This window comes from Somniosus microcephalus, chromosome 10 (assembly GCF_052327205.1).
Source record: "Somniosus microcephalus isolate GS21.2 chromosome 10, FLI_Smic_1.0, whole genome shotgun sequence".
In the NCBI taxonomy this organism is placed as follows: domain Eukaryota; kingdom Metazoa; phylum Chordata; class Chondrichthyes; order Squaliformes; family Somniosidae; genus Somniosus; species Somniosus microcephalus.
The window spans coordinates 197,598,141-197,612,499 of NC_140996.1; the positions used below are offsets into that span (position 1 = coordinate 197,598,141).

General features: G+C 44.4%; 1 protein-coding gene across 2 annotated transcripts in view; it reads left to right on the top strand.

The window, feature by feature from the left end:
- Positions 1-14,359, top strand: part of cog6 (component of oligomeric golgi complex 6) — a 149,153-nt gene that overhangs the window by 31,998 nt on the left and 102,796 nt on the right. For both annotated transcript variants that reach the window (XM_085999410.1, XM_085999411.1), the window contains 2 exons: positions 6,904-6,975; positions 12,413-12,471. In XM_085999410.1, the coding sequence (XP_085855536.1) occupies positions 6,904-6,975; positions 12,413-12,471 (131 nt within the window). The remainder of the gene's footprint in view (positions 1-6,903; positions 6,976-12,412; positions 12,472-14,359) is intronic.

Here is a 14,359-nt window from a genome sequence, read left to right on the forward strand (position 1 = left end):
ATCAAAAGTTCATCCCAATAATATTTTAACACACTCATCATGGGATAACAAAGGGGGTAATTTTCCAGGGGGCTCAGCGGGCGCGTTCGGTGGCGGATCGGGTGGAAAATGTTTTTTTTGACCGGGTCAGAAACCCGCCGCCACGCGCCTTTCCCAAATGTCAGGTCTGTCAACGCTGAGCAGACCCGACATGCAGCGGCGGGGGAGGCAATTCAGATCATTATGACCTTGTTAACAGACCATTAAACAGTATTTTGAGCTCACCTTCAGAGTTTATGAGGTCACCCACGGGGTCCACGCTGCTCAGGGATCACGTCAGGTAAGCAGGTCGGGAGTTGTATGACCATGGAATCATCTCATTACTTGACAGCTGCAAATGTGCTATAAAAGCTCCCATCTCACATCTGTTCACTTTCCAAGCTCAGAGGTTGTTGCTTACTGCATTCGGAAGATGGATTTAGCTTTATTTAGGTTGCAAGTGTTTGGAGCAAACTCTGTATCCAGTGCCATCTCATTGGAACAACCTCTCTCACCATTGACAGATTGCTTCTATCATCTCAAGTTCACCTGCCATCTATTACATCAGAATGTGTACGGTTTATACTGTCTCACCTTGGTCCTCAGAATCTCGCCACGATCAGCCCCAACAGCAGCACCAACAACAACACCAACCTTCTCCGCAATCAGCTGATGCTGCACAGGCCACAGGTCATCAGCACCCGACCACATTGCTGCCTGGGAGGCCAGGGATGGCCTCCCCATGGCCAGATTTACTTCACTTGACCCTGCACACCCTGGCTGCCGCATGATACACCAGGTTGGCACCACCCCACACCAACACCATAAAGCATCCCTACAATGCCCAAGCCATTCCTTTCACACTCATCAGCATTGTGGGGGATACTGCTATGTCTCACCATTCACTGCAACTCACTAAGCCACTTCCAAAGGTTCACACAAATCTGTCCAAGAACGCAAAGTGTCGAAAATAAAGATTTCAATGTTTGCCAGCACATTAACAGAAACTTCACATGAACATTGGCTAAAACACAGAAGTGCCTACCCTTCTGTGTTGTTAGTTGATATGATTGGACTAGGATGAAGGTGAGTGTGAGGGGTGGCTAGTGAGATGGGGAAGTGATAATGTAGATAGAGAGAGATGGGTGGAGGTGCAAGATAAGTTGGTGTGAGTAAGGATGTGCAGGAGTAGGGTAGGGAAGGCGATGTGATGAGTGGCACAGCAGGATGAGGTGGTTTTGCAGTAACGTTTTGTGATCTACTGAGATCATTGAAAGGTTTTCACCACTGCAGCCTGGTCCTCCTGACAACATCCCTGCTTGTGTCCTCAAGGCTGCGTTGATCTCCTGGGGAGTTCTCTTCCGCCCATTGGAAGGGACGAGAACCTCTCTGTGTGCTGTGACTCCCTCCATAAGCCGGGAGAGCCTGGGCGCAGCCGTGCACCTCTGTGCAGTGCTCGTCAGTGTTTGCAGCACCTCAATGCTGTAGAACACTGACAGCACAAATGTCAAAATTAATTTGCGCATGGTCCCTTTAAGGAAACCGGTTGATGACGGGACATCGAATGACAACATCAGACCTGCTTCCTTCAATTGGCCAGCAAATGCGCTGGGCGGGCTTAACAAGCCCAATCAATGGAAAATCATTTTGGGCAGCGGGCTGGAGCCGGCAGCGAGGCTGGGACCTGGCACCGCGTCGCCTGCCACGGACCTGCCGAGGTTGGTAAAATCCAGTCCTAAGTTTTGAATAATCCCAGTATTTTGCCTTGATCACCTTGTCTGGCAGATTACCCTGAACATCTGTCCTAAACTTACTTTTCACCAATTTAAGTCCTCTACTTCCTTGGTGTACTTTGGAGCAATAATGTGGATTTTTCTTGCAGAAAGGAAAGAAAGAACTTGCATTAATATGGTGCCTTTCATGACGCAGCCAATGAAAGTACTTTTAAAGTGTAATGACTGTTGTAATTAGAGAAATGCAGCAAACCATTTGTGTATGGCAAGGTCTGACAAACAGTAATAAGATAATGACCAGACAATCTGTCTTTGGTTGTGTTGGTTGAAGGATAAAGTTTTTGCCAGGACACCAAGACAACTCCCTTGCAGGGAGGTAGCATAGTTATATTACCTGACTAATAATCCAGCAGCCTGGACTAATAATCCGGGGCCGTGAGTTCAAATCCCACCATGGCAGTTTGTGAATTTGAATTTAGTTAAATAAATAAATCTGGAATAAGAAGCTAGTATCGGATTGTTGTAAAAGCCCAACTGACTCACTAATGTCCTTTAGGGAAGGAAACCTGCCGTCTTTACCTGGTCTGGCTTATATGTGACTTCAGACCCACAGCAATGTGGTTGACTCTTAACTGCCTTTGAAATGGCCACTCAGTTGTATCAAACTGCTACAAAAAGGCATAATAAGAATAAAACCAGACGGACCAGCCGGCATCGACCTAGGCATCGGATTTGGACACAATAAAGACCCACCGAGCCCAGTCGACCCTGCAAAGTCCTCCTCACTAACATCTGGGGACTTGTGCCAAAATTGGGAGAGCTGTCCCACAGACTCGTCAAGCAACAGCCTGATGTAGTCATACTCACAAAATCATACCCATCAGCCAATGGCCCAGAATCTTCCATCACCATCCCTGGGTATGTCCTGTCCCACCAGCAGGACAAACCCACCAGAGGTGGCAGCACAGTAGTATACAGTCAGGAGGGAGTGGCCTTGGGAGTCCTCCGTATTGACTCTGGACCCTAGGAAGTTTCATGGCATCAGGTCAAACATGGGCAAGGAAACCTCCTGCTGATTGCCCCTACCGCCCTGCCACCTACCGCCCTCCCTCAGCTGATGAATCAGTACTCCTCCTTGTTGCACACCACTTGGAAGAAGCGCCGAGGGTTGCAAGGGTGCAGACTGTACTCTGGGTGGAGGACTTCAATGCTGATGGGGGATGATAGTGCTGGGAAATGGAGCAGTCATCCATTGACAAATTAGTGCAAGACTACTTCACACCAACGCTGTAGTTGTAGTGTAAGTCTGCGATCAGGGTCCGACCTGACTCTGGAGCAAAATAGAATGAGACTCCTTCCTCCAGGTTGAGCCCTGAATCTAGATCTATATCCTAACTTCAGTCTTACATGAAGACAACTCGCTTAAAATGGACACTACAGTTGCACTGTAAAATAGCCTTAATTTCTGCAGGTCTAGTTATTTTTTTTTATTCACTTGTGGGATCTGGGCGTCACTGGCAAAGCCAGCATTTATTGCCCATCCCTAGATGCCCTCGAGAAGGTGGTGGTGAGCTGCCGCCTTGGACCGCTGCAGTCCATGTGGTGATGGTACTCCCACAGTGCTGTTAGGTAGGGAGTTCCAGGACTTTGACCCAGCGACGATGAAGGATCGGCGATATACTTCTAAGTCAGGATGGTGTGTGACTTGGAGGGGAACTTGGAGGTGGTGGTGTTCCCATGCACCTGCTGCCCTTGTCCTTCTAGGTGGAAGAGGTCGTGGGTTTGGGAGGTGCTGCCGAAGAAGCCTTGGCGAGTTGCTGCAGTGCATCTTTTAGATGGTACACACTGCAGCCACGGTACGCCGGTGGTGGAGGGAGTGAATGTTTAAGGTGGTGGACGGGGTTCCAATCAAACGGGCTGCTTTGTCCTGGATGGTGTCGAGCTTCTTGAGTGTAGTTGGAGCTGAACTCATCCAGGCAAGTGGAGAGTATTTCCTAGCATTCAATTTACTTTTTTTTTTAAAAAGTAAATTTTTCACATTTCTGGACACTGAAAGTGGTGTGCCTACTATTACTTTCAGGTCACTATTTAAATCTCTCTGCGAATTGAGAGCCATTCATTTTATACTTGTGTCCCAGATTTTTTCAATCCATGTGCAATGCTTGACATTTACTCATACTACATCTAATTTTTTTATGTATCTGTCCAACTACACAACCAATGAAATCCTTTTCCAAATCTTTTTTGGTGCATGCTATGTTTCTACTGTGCTCCGTATTTTAGCAAACCAGCTTACTGTTGTTATGCACAAGCCAGTGACCCAGATAGCCCTCAATGTAAAGGAAGGACATAAGGTGATCCACACAGTCACTTTATCTGAAGGAAGAGTGAAAGGCAACAGCGAGGCCCCTTTGCCATTAAAAATAGTTCTGTACACAGAATGCTTTCTCAATTTACAGAATGGCTGATAGTTTAAAAGAAATTTTTCTTAAAACCCAGTCATTTTATTTGATCCCTGTAGTTGGTTAATTTCGGATCCTTGACAATTAGATGACTTTTTTTCTTTTACCAGAGCCAATAGCTTTGTTCATTGACTTTGCAGATGCGTTGAGATTACCAAATACCGATCACAACATATTTTACTTTCTTCTACTGTAGTATGTATTTTGGGTTAACTATGGTTTATCTGTTCTGTGGGGGCTTTTATAGTTGCATTATGGAGATTATGTCCTTCAGTGTGCGGATGGACTGGTTACCTCAATAACCCCAAAATGCAGAATTTAATTTTCATTAATGTTAAAATGTTTAATTTTAAACCAGCACATACTTGCTTTGATACAGTGAACTGCTTCTCTTCAATTAACACTGTCTTTGAAAGCCATATATAAAATATGTGAGGATGGGCAGGTGTAAACAGGGTTCTTTAGATAGTGGAAAGGGAGGCAACAATATGCATTTTGTTGCTGACACGTTTAGTGTTTTATTGACTTTAAACAGAGTTTCTACCCGTAAACGTACAGACCACTCCAATTCTTAACCCAAATTCCCAGGATTGTCTCTGAATATTCTAAGGAGTCTTCACTGTTGACTTGTTGTAATGACTTCTCTGACGTATAATTGGGAAGTTCTGGATCAAAGGACTCAATTGGGTGGTCTCCAGTACCACCACCTTAAAATTCCTGGGACCCAGAGCCCTAGGTTAGCAGAAGTTCTGTCGAAAGTTAGTGCATTCTTTGGTGTTCACATTTTTGTTGGCAATCTGGCACTGAATAAATCTAATGATCAACAGAAAAAGACTCCTGTTTTGTGTATCTCATCACATTCAAATTAAAAAATACATACTTTTATACCTCTTCATGCAGCTTTACTGAGAGGAGGGGGTTTGAAAGGTATATTCGGCTTATTGTTCTAGTTTTCATGAACCTTTATAGAGGGTTCTGGAGCAGTTCACTTGCTTGTTCACTGTTTTCACCAGAGTATGCATGTAGCTGTGGCTGACTTGTGGAGGGGGAAGGATTTACAATAATGTGAAACACCGTCACACCATTACATAGAAACATAGAAGATAGGAGCAGGAGTAGGCCATTCGGCCCCTCGAGCCTGCTCCGCCATTTAATGAAATCATGGCTGATCATCCAAATTCAGTACCCTGTCCCTGCCTTCTCCCCATATCCCTTGATCCCTTTAGCCTTAAGAAATATATCCAACTCCTTCTTGAATATATTTAATGAATTGGCCTCAACTGCCTTCTGTGGTAGAGAATTCCGCAGGTTCACCACTCTCTGGGTGAAGAAATTCCTCCTCCTCTCAGTCCTAAATGGCTTACCCCTTATCCTTAGGCTGTGACCCCTGGTTCTGGACTCCCCCGCCATCGGGATTACATTTTGATTCTAAATGTTATCAGAGAAAGAGTAATTATTAACTGGAAATGATTACACAGAGGTGATGGGTACCGGGAAGTTGCTAGAATCTTAATCATACATGGAGCTTATAGCATGTCATAAACCATAAAAGAACAATTGAAAAATATTTATAACTGTCATATGAATTACATCAAGAGGTTACAGCATTCTATGTGGCCATAGTTTTATATAATAATAAATAACTATATATGCACACACAACATATGCTATTGAGTTGGGAGAGAAGTTTCATTCTCTGTCCACCACCATGTGCATTTTAGTTCAGTTTGCGTCTGGGAGCTCCCCTCCCTTTTCTATTAACCGTTTTTAGCTGAACTCTGCCTCCCTCCTCCTCCTTGCTGCCCTTGCTCTCCTGCTCCTGTCAACATGTTCCATTTCTCCATCTCCTTGCACCATGTCCCTCTTGGTCCTCTAAACCACCCTCTGCAACTCTCTCCTCGCTAGCCTCCCAAACTCCATCTTATGCAAACTCCAACTTACGCCAACTCAGCTTGTCCAAAACTCTGCCTCCCTCATTAAGACCTGCTCGCCAATCACACCTATCCTTGCCATCCTCCACTGGGTCCCTGTTCTCCAGTACATTTCATTCAAAATCCTTGTCCTGCATTGTCTTGCTCCCTACAACTTTGTTCAGCGCTGTGTAACAACACATGCTCTCTGCTTTTCTGACTTTGATCTCTTTTCATTCCTCCCCTACCCCATCCTCTACTTTATCCTTGGAGGCGGAGACATCAGCCATCTTGGCCCATCACTGTGGAACACCCTGCCTAAACCACTCAGCCATGTTATTTCTCTCGCCACTTTCAAAAGCCTCAAATCCTACCTCTTCAGTCACGGTTTGGTCACTTCTGCTAAATCTTCTTCTACCACTCAGCCTTTGTTCTGGTTTCTGTGCAGCACCTTGTGACATTTTATTACATTAAAAGTGTTACATAAATGGAGGTGGTTGTTTTTGGTTTCGCTGAGCCATGCATCGCTAGCAGGCAACATGGCTCTAGACCTCTACTAATGCCGCTCTAAGTGATGAGTTTCCCTCCAATTTTTCCATATCCTCTATGGGAAGGCACTGCCCTCCATCCCCATCCTCGCAACAGTGTAATGTTTTTATAACCTGTTATGCTAATAACCAAAATATAATTTTATTTTGAACAGAAAAAGAAATCCAATTGTGTTTTACGTTTTTATTTTATGACGGCTATGTAAAATGGCATTTTGATTTACTCTCTCAGGAACTGGAGGGTGTTCATGAAGATGTCCAAGCGATGAGTGCCTGCTGTCAAGATATGACGAGTCGTTTAAAGGTAAGGTGCAAGAAACCCATACCTCCCACAGAAGGCACAGGAACATGACCTGGATTGACATTATACAGGAAGTTTGATAAGCGCTGACTACTGTTAACTCTTCTATTTTCACATGACAAGTGTGTTGTGGCATTTTGTGGGTTAGGGTTGGCAGATGACTGCCATTATCTTATCCCATATATGAGACTCTGAGGTCAAAGCATAAGAACATAAGAAATAGGAGCAGGAGTAGGCCATACGGCCCCTTGAGCCTGCTCTGCCATTCAACAAGATCATGGCCAATCATCGACCTCAACTCCACTTTCCCGCCCGATCTCCATATCCCTTGATTCCCCATGAGTCCAAAAATCTATCTATCTCAGCCTTGAATATACTCAAAGACTCAGCATCCACAGCCCTCGGGGGCAGAGAATTCCAAAGATTCACAACCCTCTGAGTGAAGAAATTCCTCCTCATCTCGGTCTTAAATGGCCTACCCCTTATCCTGAGACTATGCCCCCTAGTTCTAGACACTCCAGGCAGGGAAAACAACCTTTCATCTACCCTGTCAATCCCCTTCAGAATCTTGTATGTTTCAATGAGATCAACTCTTATTCTTCTGAACTCCAGAGAGTATAGCCCCATTCTACACAATCTCTCCTCATAGGACAGCCCTCTCATCCCAGGAATCAATCTAGTGAACCTTTGTTGCACCGCCTCCAAGGCAAGTATATCCTCCCTTAGATAAGGAGATCAAAACTATGCACAGTACTCCAGATGTGGTCTCACCAAGGCCTTGCACAATTGTAGCAAGACTTCCTTATTCTTATACTCCAATCCCCTTGCAATAAAGGCCAACATACCATTTGCCCTCCTTATTGCTTGCTGTACCTGCATGCTAGCTTTTTGTGTTTCTTGCACGAGGACACCCAAATCCCTCTGAACACCAACATTTAAAAGTTTCTAACCATTTAAAAAATATTGTTTTTCTATTCTTCCTACCAAAGTGAATAACCTCACATTTCCCTATGTTATACTCCATCTGCCACCTTACTGCCCACTCACAGTCTATCTATATCCCTTTGCAGACTCTTTGTGTTCTCCTCACAGCTTACTGTCCCACCTAGCTTTGTATCGTCAGCAAACTTGGATATATTACACTCGGTCCCTTCATCTAGGTCATTAATATAGATTGTAAATAGCTGAGGCCCCAACACTGATCCTTGCGGCACCCCACTAGTTACAGCCTGCCAACCTGAAAAAGATCCGTTTATCCCTACTCTCTGTTTTCTGTCCATTAACCAATCCTCTATCCATGCTACTATATTACCCCCAATCCCATGAGCCCTTAGGTTGTGTAATAACCTTTTATGTGGCACCTTATCGAATGCCTTTTGGAAATCCAAATATACTGCATTCACTGGTTCCCCTTTATCTACCCTGCTAGTTACATCCTCAAAAAAAATTCTAATAAATTTGTCAAAGTTTTTCCTTTCATAAAACCATGTTGATTATGCCTAATCATGTTATGATTTTCTAAGTGACTTGATACCACTACCTTAACAATGGATTCCAGCATTTTCCGGACGACTGATGTCAGGCTAACTGGCCTGTAGTTCCCGGTTTTCTCTCTCCCTCCTTTCTTGTATAGTGGTGTTACATTTGCTACCTTCCAATCCGCTGGGACTGTTCTAGAATCTAGGGAATTTTGGAAGATCAAAACCAATGCATCCACTATCTCTTCAGCCACCTCTTTTAGAACCCTAGGATGTAGGCCATCAGGCCCAGGGGATTTGTCGGCTTTTAGTCCCATTAGTTTCTCTAGTACTTTTTCTCTACTTATGTTAATTACGTTAAGTTCCTCACCCTCATTAGATCCTTGGTTCCCCACCATTTTTGGTATGCTTTTTGTGTCTTCTACTGTGAAGATGCATACAAAATATTTGTGTAACGTTTCTGCCATTTCCTTATTCCCCATAATAATTTCTGCTGTCTCAGCCTCTAAAGGACCTACGTTTAATTTTGCTGCTCTCTTTTTACATACTTGTAGAAGTTCTTACAATCTGTTTTTATATTTCTTGCTCATTTTCTATTCTATTTTTTTCCTTTTTATCAATTTTTTGGTCATCCTTTGCTGGTTTCTGAAACTCTCCCAAACCTCAGGCTTGCTACTATTCTTCGCAACATTATAAGCTTCTTCTTTCAATCTAATGCTATCTTTCTTTAGTTAGCCACGGATGGATCACTTTTCCTGTGGAGTTTTTGTTTCTCAATGGAATGTATTTTGGTTGAGAATTATGAAATATTTTGAGAATTATGAAATACTCCCACCAGTGTTTCCTGCCCCTTGTTATTCCTTATCTCCACCCATACTGATTCTACTTCCTGATCTTCTGAGCTGAGATCCTTTCTACTGTTCCTCAAGCTGCCGGCACTTACCGCAGATGTGGTTGCTCGGGATTGCGATGCTCTCCACAAACTCCCACATGCTGCAGTTATGACACACCACCTGCCCTGCTATCTCTAACCTTGTTTTATTTATTAATCAATGAGTTAAAGCTTTTATTCAATTGATATTTTAGTTTTATTGTTTGATTATTTTATCTAGTTTAAGTTATTAATTTACTAAGTACTAGCAAGTTACAGTTTCTCAGCTCTTAATTTAACCCCCTTCCCTAACTTAGAGAGCAAAAAAAAGCTGCAATACTCACCAACCAATCACCTACCTGCTCTCCTGTGGCGTCACTCTTGATTTTTTGTTGTTGTTTTTGAATCGGAGCCTCGCCGCTGCTGCTGCTTTAATTCAGGTCCGCTCTCAGGCCGCTCTTTATCCCTTGATCCCTTTAGCCTTAAGAAATATATCCAACTCCTTCTTGAATATATTTAATGAATTGGCCTCTACTGCCTTCTGTGGTAGAGAATTCCACAGGTTCACCACTCTCTGGGTGAAGAAATTCCTCCTCATCTCTGTCCTAACTGGCTTACCCCTTATCCTTAGACTGTGACCCCTGGTTCTGTACTCCCCGACCATCAGGAACATCCTTCCTGCATCTAGTCTGTCTAGTCCTGTTAGAATTTTATAAGTTTTCAATGAGATCCCCTCTCATTCTTCTAAACTCCAGCAAGTATAAGCCCAATCGACCCAATCTCTCCTCATACGTCATTCCTGCCATCCCAGGTATCAGCCTGGTGAATCTTCGCTGCACTCCTTCCATGGCAAGAACATCCTTCCTCAGATAAGGCGACCAAAACTGCACACAATACTCAAGGTGTGGTCTCACCAAGGCCTTGTACAACTGCAGCAAGACATCCTTGTTCCTGTACTCAAACCCTCTCGCTACGAAGGCCAACATACCATTTGCCTTCTTAACCACCTGCTGCACCTGCATGCCTACCTTCAGCGACTGGTGCACAAGGACACCCAGGTCTCGTTGCACTTCCCCTTCTCCCAATCTATTGCCATTCAGATAATAATCTGCCTTCCTGTTTTTGACACCAAAGTGGATAACCTCGCATTTATCCACGTTATATTGTATCTGCCATGCTTCTGCCCAATCACCCAACCTGTCCAAATCATACTGGAGTTTCTCGGCATCCTCCTCACAGCACACACGCCCACCCAGCTTTGTGTCGTCTGCAAACTTGGAGATATTACATCTACAGGAAACTTTGTGATATCCGGCACCGACGGGACCGGCGTGTTGCTGATCTATCAAAACTGCCGGACATACAAAGTTAATGTTGAAGCATACGGAGGTTTTCATCTCCGTATCTGACAACAAACACTGTTGCTTAGCAACAGCTTCTAAAGAGTCGGCTGCAGCTGCAAGCGTCTCTAGCTGAAGCTGTTGCTATAGCTACAGACCTTGCAGTGCCTGACTGGGGAAAAAAAAGAACGAGATCCAAAGAAACTTATAGAAAACGGCTCCTGATTTTTGCCGTTAGATCGAGTATTCCGGACATACAACCTCCGGATAAACCAAAGTTTCCTGTAGTTCCCTCGTCTAGATCATTAATATATATATCCAAGGACCGATCCCTGTGGTACCCCACTAGTCACTGCCTGCCACTCGGAAAAAGACCCGTTTATTCCAACTCTTTGCTTTCTGTCTGCTAACCAGTTCTCTCTGCTTTGGAAACTTTCCAGTGTATATGTTCGTGTTGGTTCCAGAACAGTAAGAGCAACAAAGAAACAATTCCCCAGTGGTTTGGCAATATGCATAGAGTCAGGGTGCATGGAGCCACTTTGCTGACCAGTATAGGTGGACTGAGCTGTTCAGTCTGCAAGTCAGCAGAAACAGTCCATTCTTGATTCAAAATACAAAAAGAAAAGACTGTATCCCATTCCCCTAACCTTCACAGTAGGATCTTGGGAACCTCAGTTAAGAGATGACTATTAATGAATGCACAATGACCTTGGGGGAAGTTTGGCTTGGTGGGCTAGGGGAAGAGAGGAAAGCAACAGAGGCAGCTGTATGGATGGTCCCAATCTTAGTGACAAAGAAGTCCATGAGCTTGTCACACTTTTCGGAGATGAGGAGGCAGGAGAGAGCGGCTTAAAAAGACGGTTTGTAGTGAAGAGAAGCCGGGGATTATCTTTGCATTCCAGGATGATCCTGGAATAGTGAGCAGTTTTGGCAGAGGAGAGCAGGGCCCGATAGTGCTTTATGCGGTCCAGCCAGATCCGACGATGAATGGCTCAACCAGTTGTCTGCCATAAATGTTCAAGTCTGCGTCCCTTGGACTTAAGGGAGTGGAGATGAGGGCTGTACCAGGGGGGATGGTCAAGGTGAGAGAGAGAGTAATGGTTTAAGTGTGGATAAAGGAATCAAAGGTGGAAGCGAGGTTGTGATTGAGCAGGAAGCTGCAGAAATGTCATGGTGAATGGAGGACGAAAGGCTAGACAGTTGGGAATTTGAAAGTGACATTGTAAGTGACTTGGGGGTAAGTTGTTTCCAGGGGTGGACACAGAAGGAAGTGGGATTGGGAGGGGGCAGGGGGATGTGAGAAGTGCTGAGTAATAGAATGTGGGTACCTGCTAAACTCCACAGGATGAGTTTCTGTTTTTATCCATGTTGCTGTGCAGATGTTTCTGGTTGGAGACAAGTTGCTTTTTCACACAGGCAGATTTGGAAGACAGTCGTCTTGGGCTGCTCTGACGCACCTCCTAATGTCCCGTTCGGAATGCCATTGGCATAAACCTGGGAACAGGTTACCTGTCCCCGCCCCCTTAGGGGAGATGGGAGTGGGGAGAAGATTAAAGCTACATTCTGGCTAGAAAAATCAAATGTGTTGAATGTAATTTTCATTCTTGACTTAGAGTTGTATAAGTGATGTGCAGTAAAATATTTATTTGTGTAAGAATTGTTGATGTGTTATCTGAAGACGTTAGACCGTGGATATATTTGACTTTTCTCGGGTACTTAACAGCAAAACAAATTTTTCTGTTCATTTCCAGCTAGCAAAGGAACAGACACAAGATCTCATCATCAAAACTACTAAGCTTCAATCAGAAAAGTAAGTAATGTATGTCATTTCTAGACCCACTTATCTTACGGGGGCTATTTGGGGGGGGAGGGGATTCCTGCTAATGTTTAGCTCAGCCACTTTAAAGATGTGTTCTACATTGCATGTCCGCATTGCTTTGACTATCTAATAAGAATTCTTGTGCATCTTAAACTGTGTTTCTCCTGTGAAGTCTGGAAGAAGTTGGTCACCTTCAATAATAAACAAAAGCTAATGGTTCATGGGTTGTGTTTACATCATATTGCTGTTGCTGATGGCAGCCCTGACTTTGGTGGCAGTTCTATAAGTTAAATGAGGTGCTGGTGGCACTCCTGATGGTGGGGTAGGGAGGGTGAATTCCTCGAAGTATTAGCAGCAGAGCTGGAGCAGCATCGTGAATTGCTGCCACCTGCTGCCATTTTTCTTCTGGCGGCAGGCATCAGTGGGGCAGGTCCCATAGCTCCAAAGAGCAGACAAGCAGAACCACTTGTATTTGAAGCAGTTCTACATATAATAGCACAGTAATGTTTTAGGCAGGAGAATACCAATGTTCTATGTAGCCTACCTTTCCAAATCACCCATCAGTTTCCTTATTATGATTCTAGAACTATGGAATTCATCCTGTCCATTATAAAACCCGCCACTTCAGCAGCTATCTGGAATTCACACATCCCACTTGTTTTTTTTTAGACTTTTATTTGTTTTCAGGATATTGGTGCCGCTGCCTTTACCACATTTATAACCTACCCCTGGTTACCATGAGAAGGTGATGGTGGGCCTTCTCCTTGAGTTCATTGTAGTTCTTGTAGTGATAGTAGTCGCACGATGATGTAGGGGAGTTCCGCGATACTGGCCAAATAGCAATGGAGGAATGACAGTATATGTCTGTCAGGTTGGTGTGGACATGAAGAGGAACTTAGAGGTGATGGTGTTCCCACAACATTGCAGTTCCTATCCATCTTGGTGGTTAGCTCGTAGGCAAAGGAGGTGCTGTTGACGTAGTTGTCAATTGGATAGCTCTTTCAAAGAGCCGGCACAGGCACAATAGGCTGAATGGTCTCCTTCTGTGCTGTAGGATTCAATGAAGCTTGGTGAGTTGCTGCAGTGCATCCTATAGATAGTAAAGAAACTGCTGTTACAGTGTGCCGGTGATGGGGAAGTGGATAATGATTTCAGTGGCACGGGAGCCGATCAAGCAAACAATTCTGTTCTAGATGGTTTCAAGCTTCTTGAGTGTGGTTGCAGCTGCACTCATTCAGGTGAGTGATGAGAATTCCATCACACTCATCATTTGAGCCTTGTAGATGGTATACAGGCTTTGAGTGGTCAGGATGTGAGCCACTCATAGCAGAGTATCCAGCCTCTGCTCTTGTAGCCACATTGTTAACATGGCTGGTCGAGTTAAGCTTCTGGTCAGTGGTGACCCTCAAGGCGTTGATGGGTGACTCAGCAACGGTGATGCCTTTAAAGGTCAGAGGAGATATCTAGGGCTTCTCTTGTTTGAAATGATCATTACCTGGCAATCATGTGGTGTGAATGTTACCTGCCAGTTGTCAACCCAAGCCTGAATTGTGTCCAGGTCCTGCTGTAGGCTGGCACAGGCCGTTTTCTTATCAGTGGAATTGTGAATGGAGCTGGATACTGCAGAATTGTCATCGCACAGCCCCATTCCAGACTTAAAGTTGAAGGGAAAGCCATGATAAAGTAACTGAAGTTGGTTGGACGACTTCCCTGAGGAATTCCTGCAGCGATGTCCTGGGGCTATGATGAATGGCCTCCAACAACCATGGTCATCTTCCTTTGTGTCAGTTAGGACTCCAATCACTGGAGTCTTTCCTTTGACTCGCATTAACTTCAGTTTTGGTAGGGCTCCTTGGTGGCATAATCAGTCAAATGCTGC